The sequence below is a fragment of the Bubalus kerabau genome, chromosome 4 (genome assembly GCF_029407905.1).
Source record: "Bubalus kerabau isolate K-KA32 ecotype Philippines breed swamp buffalo chromosome 4, PCC_UOA_SB_1v2, whole genome shotgun sequence".
Lineage (NCBI taxonomy): Eukaryota > Metazoa > Chordata > Mammalia > Artiodactyla > Bovidae > Bubalus > Bubalus kerabau.
The window spans coordinates 169,224,154-169,237,514 of NC_073627.1; the positions used below are offsets into that span (position 1 = coordinate 169,224,154).

A 13,361-nucleotide genomic window follows, 5' to 3' on the forward strand; every position below is an offset into this window, starting at 1 on the left:
GAAAAAGGATTTGAAATGATGAAAATTTAATAAATGGAGACCAATGCACTATAATTTTATCTTACTAGGAAAGGCTTACTAGTGAGCCTTGACCAACAAAAAAAGAAAGCTCAGAGATCTCCAATGTGGTTTATCAGGTGTTACACTGGAGAGAGATGCCAGCTCTGGGAGGTCCCGAGTTTCTCTGCCCTGGTGAGATTGGGTGAGGACAGTCGCTAGCCTTGCTGCAACACAGGTGGAACTCCTTCATGACCGCCTCTCTTTGTTCCCAGTCCATCCTCCCCAAAATGATAGAGTTATTTTACTACAAGGAAGGTGGTGCCTGACTGAGACATATGATCATTGCAGACACCAGAAAGGAATAGCTTCTACTTTAAATCAGTTAACTGTGGACTGACCTTAAATAGCATGAGTCATCTTCCCTGTGATCATTCATTTTGGAGCTTGGCAGCCTCACCTCTGAATGGTAGTACATTCATTGAGGTTATAGTTCCCCCTGGGCTCTTGGTGGAGACCCAGCCAGCACCCTGGTGGCAACACAGCAGCCATGTCATCCCTTTGTCCGTCATCAATGGGACTTACCTGGTAGTCCAGTCTTTAAGACTTTACCTTCTAAGGCAGGAGTGCAGGTTTGATTCCTGGTCAGGGAGCTAGGATTCCACATGTCTCAAGGCCAGAAAAAAAAAAAAAAAGCATAAAAAAAAAAGCAATATTGTAACAAATTCAATAAAGATTAAAAAAAAAATAATAATCAGTTCAGTTCAGTCTCTCAGTTGTGTCCGACTCTTTGCAACCCCATAAATCACAGCACTCCAGGCCTCCCTGTCCTTCACCAACTCCCGGAGTTCACTCAAACTCATGTCCATCGAGTTGGTGATGCCATCCAGCCATCTTATCCTCTGTTGTCCCCTTCTCCTCCTGCACCCAATCCCTCCCAGCATCAGGGTCTTTTCCAATGAGTCATCTCTTCACATGAGGTGGCCAAAGTATTGGAGTTTCAGCTTCAGCATCGGTCCTTCCAATGAACACCCAGGACTGATCTCCTTTAGGATGAACTGGTTGGATCTCCTTGCAGTCCAAGGGACTCTCAAGAGTCTTTTTCAGTGCCTAATGTGTGTGTGATACTTTAAATATATCCCCTCAATAATGACACCAAAGTAGATACTACTCCCCCTGGGTTATGTGAGAAAACAAACTGGTGAGATCAAGTAGTTTGCCCAAGAACGTAGAAACTCTAAATGGGGGAGCCCAGTTGAACCCCAGGACTGTCTCCATAATCATGCTTTCTCCAGGAGACTGTTTTCTTCAAATGAAATAATTTGTCTAGAGAGACGTCAATCATGCTCCTCAGTGTCTCTTTTACTCTAAATATATTTTCATGGGCTCTGGAAAGTTTGGACCACATGGAGATATGCTGCAGTGATGATTGGTAGTTTCTTGAAGTAGAAAATAGGTCAGTAATTACTATTTATTTTACCATTTTTCAAAATCCCAGATGTGCTCTTAGGGAGAAAAAAATAATCAGTGCAAATTTAAATGGAAAAACATTAGAATTTGATTTCATTTTTATTAAGATATAATTCTCATTATCAAAGTCTTTGGATGCTTATTCTTATGCCATGAAATATGAATTATTTAGACATTCACTGGTCTCTTGTCAAAGCAAATAAATAGAATGTAAGGCAATCATGTTGATACTTGTATATTTGATTAATATACTTATTAATTGCAATAGGGCTATATAGTAGCACCACAAAATGAAATATCATTACTTTTTATGTGAATGACAAGCAAATTCTATAAGGCGATGAAGGAGGTGTTGAAATATTAGCTGCTACACCCAGTGATTAGGAAACCTCTGGGTATCTTGAGGTCCTGGTCAAATTAAACTCAGATTTCTTTTTGTAAGATCCTTAGATATATTGAGTATCTAATATTTGTGCTTAAGAATTTCTAAGAAATGCTCATGTATGGGACCAGCAAGCAATTTTAATAGATATATTCTTTTTCCTGATTGTAAAATAAGAAGTGTGTAATCATTTCAAGAGTGAAATTTAAAAGTACAGGAAAATATAAAGCAAAAACTTATCAATTGTCCACTCACCACCCAGATATGATCCAATATATTTTTATAGAGTAAGATAATGGAGCCCTTACTATAGGCCTCATCAGCCTGTGAGTAAAATGAAATTACATTAACATTAGTATGCAGAATTCACTAACTTTGATCTCCCTTTTGATTTTTGTATATGGTTCTTTGAAGTTCTTCTACAAAACTTTATAATTTGTATGAACTCACATCTAACATTCACTTTACAATTTCTGACCTTGATGTCATCCTTGGAAAGAACATCTTCATCTTGAACACTTAATCTATGATGTTTCTTCTACTTCAGTAGTTTGTTGACTAAAATCTAGCATATATTTTCCTATAAGAAATAAGGTAGGAATAACTTTACTTTTCCCTGATGGTGAGGCAGTTGCCTCAACATGATTTATCGATTAATTCATCCTTTTCCCCACAGATTTAAATGTCTTCTTTGTCATATATGTATTTCTCACTTACATTCAAGTCTGCCATTTATAGATTCTTTTTATTCCATTAATCTGCCATTCCTGTGCTAATTTCATTCTCCTGAATCCCTCTAGCCATTTAATATATTTCATAATATTTCATGCAGCAAGAGCCATCACTCTTCTTCCTTTGAAAAATTGTCTTGGCTTTTAACTCTATGGACACAATTACTTATTTTTATTGTTTTTATTATGTAACTCGTGATCATGTGAGTTTAAAACAGTAAATCAACTATTGGATTGTACCAGACAGACTGAATTTAATATTCCCTTTGCCCCTTGGTTGAATTGCCTGAGATTTGTCTATTTCATCTGTCATGTCAAGGTCCCAGCAATAGCAAGCCCTCAGTACAGATTGCCATGTGAATCCTTCTGGGACTGTCACACTTATAAAGGTTTGTATGATACATCAGCAGGGTCAGAATCCAGTTTCTCATAACCACATCTTCAGTACGTAAGCTGCCTTTGAATTATTTATTCATGAGCAGGTACACTGACTAGAGTTTTCTTCTAAATCCAAGCTATGAAAAACCATGTTTTTTATATTTAAAAAACCACAGCCTTTTTTCTCCAGAAGACTGAAAAAAAACAAATCAAAGACAGACTTGTGACCTTGTGAGATATTTATGATCAACACTCCAGGGTCATTTGCTGAGAAGCCTGAAGGTATCAGGAGCCTTGCTTGCAAAGACATTACGATTGTGTCTCTCACAATTGTGAACCATTCAAACTGTTTTTAGACTTTTCTTGGTTTTTAGTCTGTATGAAAAGCCAAGTTCAAATTTGAAAATATTGACCAGGCAGGCAGGGTACATGGTGTAAAGGAACTTGTAATGTCAGAACACCTTTGGGAAGCTGAGTTCCCTGAGACCGGCTCACTATCTCATTCTGTTAGATCCCCTCTTCCTCTCCCCTGCTGCTGCTGCTAAGTCGCATCAGTCGTGTCCGACTCTGTGCGACCCCATAGATGGCAGCCCACTAGGGGGACACAACTCAGCCGGCAAGAGAGCCACCAACATACACAAATTGTACCACAAGCTTTCACACCTGATTTTATATTATTAAACAATGCCCCATAAATTTTAAGTACTTTTTAACAATACTTTTTAATCTTTTAAAAAGAACACATTAAGATGGACTGGATATTAAGTGATCTTGGGAAATTTTATAATCAATCTGCAGTTGCATAGAAAATGTCCTTATTTTTTAGAGACTCATACTGAAATATTTATGGGTGAAATGTCCTGATGTTGGTTATTTACTTTAAGAGGCTTCAGTGGGAAGGGCTTCCCTGGTGGCTCAGACAGTGAAGAATCCACCTGCAATGCAGTAGACCCAGGCTCAATCCCTGAGTTGGGAAGATCCCCTGAAGGAGGAAATGGTAACCTACTCCAGTATTTTCTTGCCTGGAGAATTTCCTGGACAGAGGAGCCATGGAATCCCATGTCCTGATATTGGTTATTTACTTTAAAATGCTTCTGTGGGAAGAATATATGGGGAAATATGACAAAATGTTTATAATTGTGAAATGCACATGAAATTACATAGGAATGCATCATCTAGTTTTTTCTGTTCTGTATGTTTTCAAATTTTTTAATCATAGAAAATATGGGAATCAATCCTTCTGGTGGCTCTCTGGACATAGGGTAGGAGCAAGTAGGGGACCACTGATGAGGGGCAAAGCTAAAACAGAGGGGCCTTGGAGGGAGAGGACGGTGTGAACTGAGAGGTATCGTCAGTCTGCTCTCTTTGCTCATTCCCACAGTCTAAAGTACTTCGAGAAAAATGGCTGCTGCAGGGCATACCTGCTGGAACCGCGGAAGAAGAGGAAGCCAGGAGGCGGCAGTCTGAGGAGGATGAGTTCAGAGTCAAACAGCTTGAAGATAACATTCAGAGGTAGGTGGTTTCCAGTCCAGGGCCACATGCTGTGGCTTTACGATGCAGCAACTGCCATTCTCCTCTAGGTGTTTCTGCATGCCATCACCTTTCCCCAGCGCCTTAGAATTATCTTCCTAAACAGAGTATGTACACTGTTTCCACTGAAACTTTCCCAGATGATCCAGAATTTTTACTCTGAGGACTAAGTATTGTATTGGGCTGTCACATAGTATAGTGGTGTCTTCATGGACCAACTAATGTGATGAGCAGCTTGCCCCTTCACTAAATGTCCCCCTTTTGAGTTCTGTCAGCTCTTGCCTTTTTCCTTCTTGAACTCAGGCTGTTAGCGCTTAGTCTGTTGCCAAATTTACTACCTTTGAGCAACTTGAAGTGGGAAATCTATAGCCAAGGGTCTTGGAATTGAAACTGACGGTCCCTCTGAAGGCTGTGTGCCTGTGCTCTAAAAGATTCACAAAGTATAATGCTCAGAGGGTGCTCTGTGGTCCTCAAGCAGGTTCTGAACATTTCAGTCTAGGAGATAAGTGACCTTCCTGTATGTCCAGTGTCTAGCCAGACTCATACAGAAGCAAAACAAATATATGTTTCCATTTGGGATTTGTAGCCACAGCAGGTCCCAGGACACCCAGCCAGAGATGTGAGATGGTGCGGAAGATGGTGAGTGGAGTTGCTTTAGAACAAAATCTCCATCTCCACCTCATCCCCCAAATTCTGCCAGATATCTCACCCTGGAGAGTGTCTTCTCTTTCTCCTGGGGTTTTGAACTCTTTTTAAAATACAAAGAGTAATAGCTAACTTGCCTCCAGTCGTCTGTACCCAAGATTGAATGAAGCTGGTGAGAATACCTTGGGGACCCCAATAGCATCACCAAAGGGAAAAGCAGACTGACTGTAAGGTCCCAAGGCCTTGTCCCTGCTTTACTTGATCCCTAAGGCCCCTTACAGAGTTCTTGGAGCAGCTTGGCCAAGCTTTGCTTGTAGGGGAAACCTGCTAAGAAAAAGTTTATATGAGATGTGTGTGTGTGTGTGTGTCTACATACATATACATACACAAGCACATTTTTCTTAAAATATAAAGGATAAAAGCTAAGTGATATATGTATACATATATTTAATATTGGAAAGGCTAAATTATATATTAACATATATATATATGTCTCTGTGTGTATGTGTAGGATTGGCTGAAAAATTCATTTGGGTTTTGCTATAAGATGTTACAGAAAAATATGAATGAACTTTTTGACCAACCCAATTATTTATATATATATATCATAAGAAGAAATTTTAATTATGTGAATGCTGACCTCAAGCTTGTGAGGATAAGTACCTGCAGGATCCCAGGGTAAAAAAGGGATTTCTTCATGTTAGAAGCCCAAAAGACAGAAAGAGGAGGGTGCAGAATGAGTGGCTCAGAGTCCTGAGCTTTGGGGATTGCCTCTCCTCAAAAGTGGCTCAGCTTGCTGCATCTTAGACAAGATGAGGGAGCCAAGGATAATGGGAAACAGCGACAGTAAGTTAGAGAGGAAAAGACAGCTCTGAGAATTTTTTTTTTCTTTTGAGAAATGGTTTTGTAGGAGGTTGTTTTTAAGTCTCAAAGTGGCAAGTCCATGGTGCTTTCAGTTGCAATAACAGTTGAGACCATATAGCATCTCTTTGTCTTTACTCTCCTTAAAAGCTCTAGTCCATTTCCTGTCTCTTTCTTGCTGGTTTCACGTAATCAGGACAGATGGGTCTGGCACCAAGTAGATGCCCCATAGCTGTTTGCCGAATGAAAAGACTGGGGCTGGGTGCACCAGGCATCAGGGGACCTGCCTGGCAGAGGGAGCCTGGGGAGCTACTCTCCAGTCCAAGCTAGCAAAACCCTAGGAACCAGTGACTTGGGCACAGCCTAGTCACAGCAAGAACTGTGGTTCGGGCTCACATGGGACAGCATTATATTCCTGAGGAGTTCCAGGCAGGATGAAGAAACAGAGATGAAAATTGCAGGCCCCCTCTGAAGTGGAGGGAGACCGGGTACACACAGATGGGCAGAAAATCTGATTTAAAAATCGTTTTTTAAAACCCGGATGTCTTTTCTCACTGAGCCCGTCATGTACATTCATGTCATGTAGTAGGTGTTGTTACAGATGGAAGGCAGACAGGATTTGGAAAGTAGGATAAAACTAGTTCTATAAGCTTTTCTAGTTTTCTTAATTGGCATCAGAAAACGTGGTCTTCAGCCACATTGGCAGTTTCACTTTGACTTAAATACAAATATATTATTGTTCTGGCCCAGTAGGTAGTAACTCTCACCTGTCAGATGAGCCATAACAGGTGGAAGTAGAGTCTTAAATCAAGACTCAGTTTTGGCTAAATTAATCATTGGACCGAGATATAAGAGTGAGGGGCTGGTTTGTGGCTCAGGTGGGCAAGACCATATTCCAAAAAAATAAAGAAAATCTCTTTTCATTTTTTGAATAAGTAGAGGAAAGAGCTCATTCAATGCGTGCAATCTCCTGGAGGCCATTTGAGAGAGAGATTCCCAAGCCAGAAGGAAAGAAATCCTAACAGACTAAGGGGCTAGGAGTGGGGTGCTTAGGCCTAGATTCAGGGCTATTTCTTTCCGCCACAATCATGGCTTTGCTGGACATCAGCCAGATGGGCACTGGCCATTCACTGGGGGATGAGCTGTGGTCCTTGGAGCTGCTTTTCTGTAGGAGCTGGGCTGCCAGTGCATCATTTCCTCCTTAGGGCCTCTTGTGGGAGGAGCTTCTCCCTACCCTAGATGTCAGTTTCTGCTTCCCTTCATCTTCCTTACATCTTCTGTCTTCTGTGGTGTTTAGCATCGCTAAGCTCCAGTCCCAAGGGAAGAAAGAAAAGCGCTTTTTCCCCACTCCTCCCTTAAAGGATGTTCAGTCACCTGACACTTCCCTGAAGTCAAACACTGGTTCTCTCTCACATTCTTAATCCCTGGAACTGCATTAAAGGCTCACTGTAAACTGAAGCATCCTCCAGGTTTACAGAGTCTGTGTGGATTGGGTAGCCTGGCTTTGCTCATTTTAGCTGAGTTTGGCTAAGTGACTCTAAGCTGTAGGTTGGATGAGTCTGCTCATACTTTCCCTGCACGAATGAACTAATCATGACAATTCCCTTTTATGGGAATGGCAGAGGTGCAGAGGGGCTGAACAGGCATAATGCATAGGCTCAGAACTGCCCGCGAGCCATTAGCTAAGATGGGTGGATGGCTCATCCCCAAATCCAGGGGAAGAGATGGACAGTCAGCCTTTAGTAGAAGAGTACAGATACAGATATAGTAGAGTACAGATACAGGAAAGGGTGAAAATGTGGACTCATCCTGAAATCTTCCAGAAGCGTGATTATTTCATTGAAAACTGCAAACATGAGGGAAAACTGGTCAGCAGGAGGAAAAGTACAGAAAAGCAAATGAATGTGAAAGGGGATGAACTAAAATAACTCAGGAATTCAGAGGAAAAGGAAGAAGAGAATAAAGGAAAATATGAGTGGCTTTGAAGTCAGATCTGATCTTTACATAATAGGAATCCTGGAAACTCTGCAGAACCACTAAATAAAGGAATTCTAAAGGAAAGTTTCTTTGTTTGAAACAGAACATTAATTTGTAGATCTTAACATTTGGGTCCACTCGTCTAAGTTCACCCCTAGCAACAAATTAGATTTTCCTAAAGAGATCTATGAATTCCTTTCAAATTGAATTAATACATAATAATAATATGAATATAATAAAGTATATTAGTACATTTGTGCTCTGAAGGTGTGTTAGTTCCTCTTGGTGATTTCGGAGTAGCTTGAAGAACCTGATGGAGCAGTAGAGGATGCCTACAAGGAAAGATGAAGGGAAATCAGGCTCCGTTAGTTTAGAACAAGAGAAGAGAATGGTAGCAACCTAACTCAGAACTTGATGTGTATGTAGAATTTAGGTCACATCTGAATTCTTATGTCTGGGCCATTCTGAATATGATAAAGACTTAAAATAAAGCATGAGAACTTGTACTTAGACATATGTCTGTTTCACTAGATATATCTTCAAGAGGAAAGAACATAACCACATTTCTAATTCTGATTTGAAAACCCTTTGCAGTGCCAGTAACCATACAGGCAGTTCCAGGTTAACAGACATGTTTTCTTCCAAAATGTTATTTGTAAATTGGTGGTGACTTGGAACTAAGAATGTTGTCTGTCTTTTAAAACTATAATTTGTGCTGCTTAGGTCTTGAGGGCAGTCCACAAAGAAGACAGGAAAAACAGAGGGAAGGAGAGAGGGAGGGAGGGCAAAATGTAACCAAATTATTAAATCTAGGCATTAGAATCACCTGGGAAGCTTTTTAAAAATATAAATGCCCAGGTCTCATTCCAGGAAATTTGGATTCAGTGACCACGGTGACAGTGAAAGAGAAAGTTGCTCAGCGGTGTCTGACTCTTTGTGACTCCATGGATCATAGTCCATGGCATTCTCCAGGCCAGAATACTGGACTGGGTACCTTTCCCTGCTCCAGGGGATCTTCCCAACCCAGGGATCAAACCCAGGTCTCCCGCACTGCAGGCCGATTCCTTACCAGCTGCGCCACAAGGGAGCCAAGGTGAGGAGTCCTGTAATTTATGTTTTTCAAACACCGCTCCAGGTACTTCTTTTGCGTGGTCAGGTTCAAAAACAATTTCTAAAATGGTAAAAAGCATAGCTCATAAGTGAAATCCCATTTTAATTCCTATAAACCCCTAAGGGAAGTGAGAAGTAAACAGTGTTTGTAAGAAAATTGATTTCATCCAAACACATAAAGGACAACCCTGACCCTTGATTTCAGACTGATTTGAAGGCTTTGACTCAGGGAAATTTGAACCCTGCTTTGGGACTTCTGTGCGTGCGTGCGTGCTAAGTTGTTTTGCTGCTGCTACTGCTAAGTCGCTTCAGCCGTGTCCAACTCTGTGTGACCCCAGAGATGGCAGCCCACCAGGCTCCCCCGTCCCTGGGATTCTCCAGGCAAGAACACTGGAGTGGGTTGCCATTTCCTTCTCCAGTGCATGAAAGTGAAAAGTGAAAGTGAAGTCACTCAGTCGTGTCCGACTCTTTGCAACCCCATAGACTGCAGCCCACCAGGCTCCTCCATCCATGGGGTTTTCCAGGCAAGAGTACTGGCGTGGGGTGCCATTTAGTTGTGTCCTATTCTGTGTGACCCTCTGGGCTGTAGCCTGCCAGGCCCCTCTGTCCATGGGAGTCTCCAGGCAAGAGTACTGGAGTGGGTTATCGTGCCCTCCTCTAGGGGATCTTGACCACCCAGGGGTCGAAGCCCTGTCTCTTACGTCTACCTGCATTGGCAGGCGGGTTCTTTACCACTAGCACCACCTGGGAATAGGTGGGAATAAAGCTGTCTCTCTGGCACTGGGCTGAGGTCTCTCCCCCATAGGCCCCATGGTGGAGCAACGCTTTCATCTGAACTTGATTAGAAACAGCCTCGGTTTGAAGTGAAAGTGTTTGTCATCAGTTGTGCCTGACTCTCTGTGACCCCGTGGACTGTAGCCCTCCAGGCTCCTCTGTTCATGGAATTCTCCAGGCAGAATACTGGAGTGAGTTTCCATTCCCTTCTCCAGGGGATCTTCCCGACCCAGGGATTGAACCCAGGTCTCCTGCATGGCAGGCAGATTCTTTACCACCTGAGCCACCAGGGAAGCCTTGGTTCACCAAATGCAAATTGATACAGACCAGGAAAGATGGCTACTTTCACATAGGCCAGAAAATTCTACCAATTTTCAAAGGTTTCTGGCTAAAATTAACAGCACAATAGCCTTGAAGTGATGACATCAAGGTGACAGGGAAAGATGATGAGAACTGGTCAGTATAATGGATATATTGATTGTCAAATTCTCTTGCACAGCTTTTCATGAGGTAGTGTTGGGATGGCCCAGTCAGTCTATTGGTTGTATTCTCAGCTCACTAGAAACCAGGAGCAAAACAGGGTTAAAAAAAAAAAAGTTGGAATCGTTGAAAGAAAACGCTGTACTCTTTTTTAAAAATTTGAATATCATATCTTCTGTCTGCTTTTCCTTTGAAGTTCCATATTGAGAAAGCCCAAAGGATTGTTTCTGGCTTGGGCCCATCACCCACCATTGTCTATGCCGTCACTGGAGGTGATGGGTCCCTGGGGGCCACAAGTGGGTTTCTCATCAATGCTTTTGGACATTTTAGGTAGGTAAAGCCACACCAGCTCTGTCTATTTCACATCTGCTCCAATCAACAAGTCTTGTCACTTGCCTTGTGGTTTTCCACCTAAGATTCTTTCTTGTTTAACCAAGTTTTATTTAAGTGTTTGAAATATAATGTTACGTTTCTTTCATTAGTGAGATATATAGAGAAAATTTGTCCACTCACCTTAGAATTACCCCCGAAGAAGATGAGAAACCTCATGCAGTGGTAAATGAAAAAGTAAGAAACTGCCAAAGCCAAGGTGCTGATTCCAGCTCTGCAGCCAATTCGTTGTGTCACTTGCGGTAAATCTCTCATCCTCTCTGGTCGCGGTTCCCTCGTGTTTTCAGTGGGAGGTCTCTCGGGATCTTTCAGCTATGGTATTCTGAGATCCTCTAATTTGGGAGGTTGGCCAAAAATCCCTCCTAAACAAATGTACCTGTGCAGTGAAATATTAATATCACTATTGTAGAAGGAAGTAGTTTTGGAGACAGGCCAGAATTGGGGAAAGAGGCTAAATTCTCAGGAAACAAAAGCTCCACGTGTAACTGACTCATCCCAGAGGTGACTAATTTCATCTCAACAGCCATCAGTTCTAAAATATGTGACATCAAAATATTCACTAAATAAAAGATTCAAGTCTCAATTGCTAACCTGTAGAGGGTCATACAACTTTTTAGAAATAAAATTCAAGACGCAAGTGGCCTGGTTCATTTCTATTTCTGACTCGAGATTCTTCGAGTGCCTACATTAGTCTCTGATGGATACCAGAATTCACTTAATTTTCCACATTCTTGAGGCACTCAAAGCAGAAGACTGGCGACATCAGGCATAAGCATGTGTGTGTTATATTATGGGATTTTGGCAACCAGAGAGATGACAGTCACCCACAAATAGCTGTACTAGAAAAGGCAACCGCAGAAATGTTCGTTAGAATCACAAAGGATACTTGCTCAAGATTCAGTGTGTTCTTTGTGCTTGCTATTTTTAAGTCCATGATGCACTGTTCTTTCTCAGCATGGCATGGAGCATGCCACATTGGCATTCCACATCTAAGCACTCCTGGGAGCATTCAGCCATCTAGCCCTGGTCTGATTCCCATCCTTTTCAAAATATATCCGTATAGACTGTAAAACATATGATGATATAATGGACTGTATTGTCTAATATGCATTGGTCTTGTCCTCTGTCCTGGGTACTGACCTAACTTTGGGGCCTCCATGAATTCATTAATATTCTCATTTCATCCCCAGAACACTCTCATGAAATAGTTGTGATGATAATGATACCCATTATACAGTTGGGAGAACTGAATCTTAGAAGAGAGATAAAGTGACTTGCTGCCCAGAATGACCCCATTAAGAGCCAGTGTTTGATTTCAGCTCTGCCTAACTCCAAAATTTTCAACAGAAGTGGTTATTTTAAGCTGAAAGTCTTTGAGACCTGTGATATTGATTGAGATCACACCAAAGTTTACCTCATGGTATAGGTGGATGGACAGATAGACATACTCCTTCTCCCTTCTCAAGGACCTGGAAGAGTCTGGGCTTGGATCCATTGTGAGTGAGCATCATGACTGGGGAGGCTGGCCCATTCAGATTCTTTCAAGAAGTACAGGTTCCATTGTAGCCTTCCAAAGCCCTTGGCTCCCAAGGACACTTTCTTGGTTGTATACAACCTAATCTCTGTTGGAAACCATGTGTGGTGATGCAAAGGTCCCCCAGCAGAGTGTAGTGATTAGGAATCTGGACTTTGGAGTTGGTTTGAGCCCTAGTTCTGCATTTACAAGTTGTTTGATCTTGGACAAGCCCTGTAACTTCTCTGGACTTGAATTTTCCCACCCATACACTGGGGATAGCGATGCCCACCATGAAGAGTTGTCGTGTGTAGAGACCATGTGCGTGTGTGAAGGGACCGTGCAGCAGCCTGTCAGGAAGAAAGCATAAAGTGAAAGTGGCTCAGTTGTGTCCGACTCTTTGTGACCCCATGAACTATACAGTCCATGGAATTCTCTAGGCCAGAATACTGGAGTGGGTAGCCTTTCCCTTTTCCAGGGGATCTTCCCAACCCAGAGATCAAACTCAGGTCTCCCACACTGCACGTGGATTCTTTACCAGCTGAGCCACCAGGGAAGCCCAAAGTAAGCATAGTGCTATTGTTATTATTTTCTCTATCCTTTTAGAGAGGGTTTCCAACAGTAACACTATTGACATTTGGGGCCAGACAATTCTCTGTTTTGTGGGGGACTGTCGTGTGACTTGCAGAATATTTAGCAGCATCCCTGATGTCTACCCAGTAGATGCCAGGAGCAGTACCCCTACACCCCCAAGCACGACACTCAGAAGTGTCTTCAGACATGGCTAAATGTCTTCAAAATATCCCCTAATTGATAACCACTGTTCTAAAACCTGGAGTTACAGGTGTTGATACTGAAATAAAAATCACCCTGTCAAACATCTTCAGAATACAGAATCCTAAAAAGATTTTTGAAGATAACAGTGATTCTCAGTGCAGAATGACATAAAGGCTTTGAGTTGATTGAAAACAGAAATGTCAAATGCTGCGCCATGAAAGTCAGCTCTGTGTTAAAAAGAAATAGTTGGTTTTTCCTTTGTTTTGGTTTGGTTTTTGGCATCCAATGCTGTGCTGATTTTGCAAAGGCAGTGATTTTATGACAGCTCATGAAATTGCAGAATCTT

General features: G+C 41.9%; 1 protein-coding gene across 3 annotated transcripts in view; it reads left to right on the top strand.

Moving 5' to 3' along the window:
- The window catches only part of PALM2AKAP2 (PALM2 and AKAP2 fusion), a 512,284-nt gene that overhangs the window by 223,563 nt on the left and 275,360 nt on the right, over positions 1 to 13,361 (top strand). For all 3 annotated transcript variants that reach the window (XM_055579286.1, XM_055579284.1, XM_055579285.1), the window contains one exon: positions 4,340 to 4,470. In XM_055579286.1, the coding sequence (XP_055435261.1) occupies positions 4,340 to 4,470 (131 nt within the window). The remainder of the gene's footprint in view (positions 1 to 4,339; positions 4,471 to 13,361) is intronic.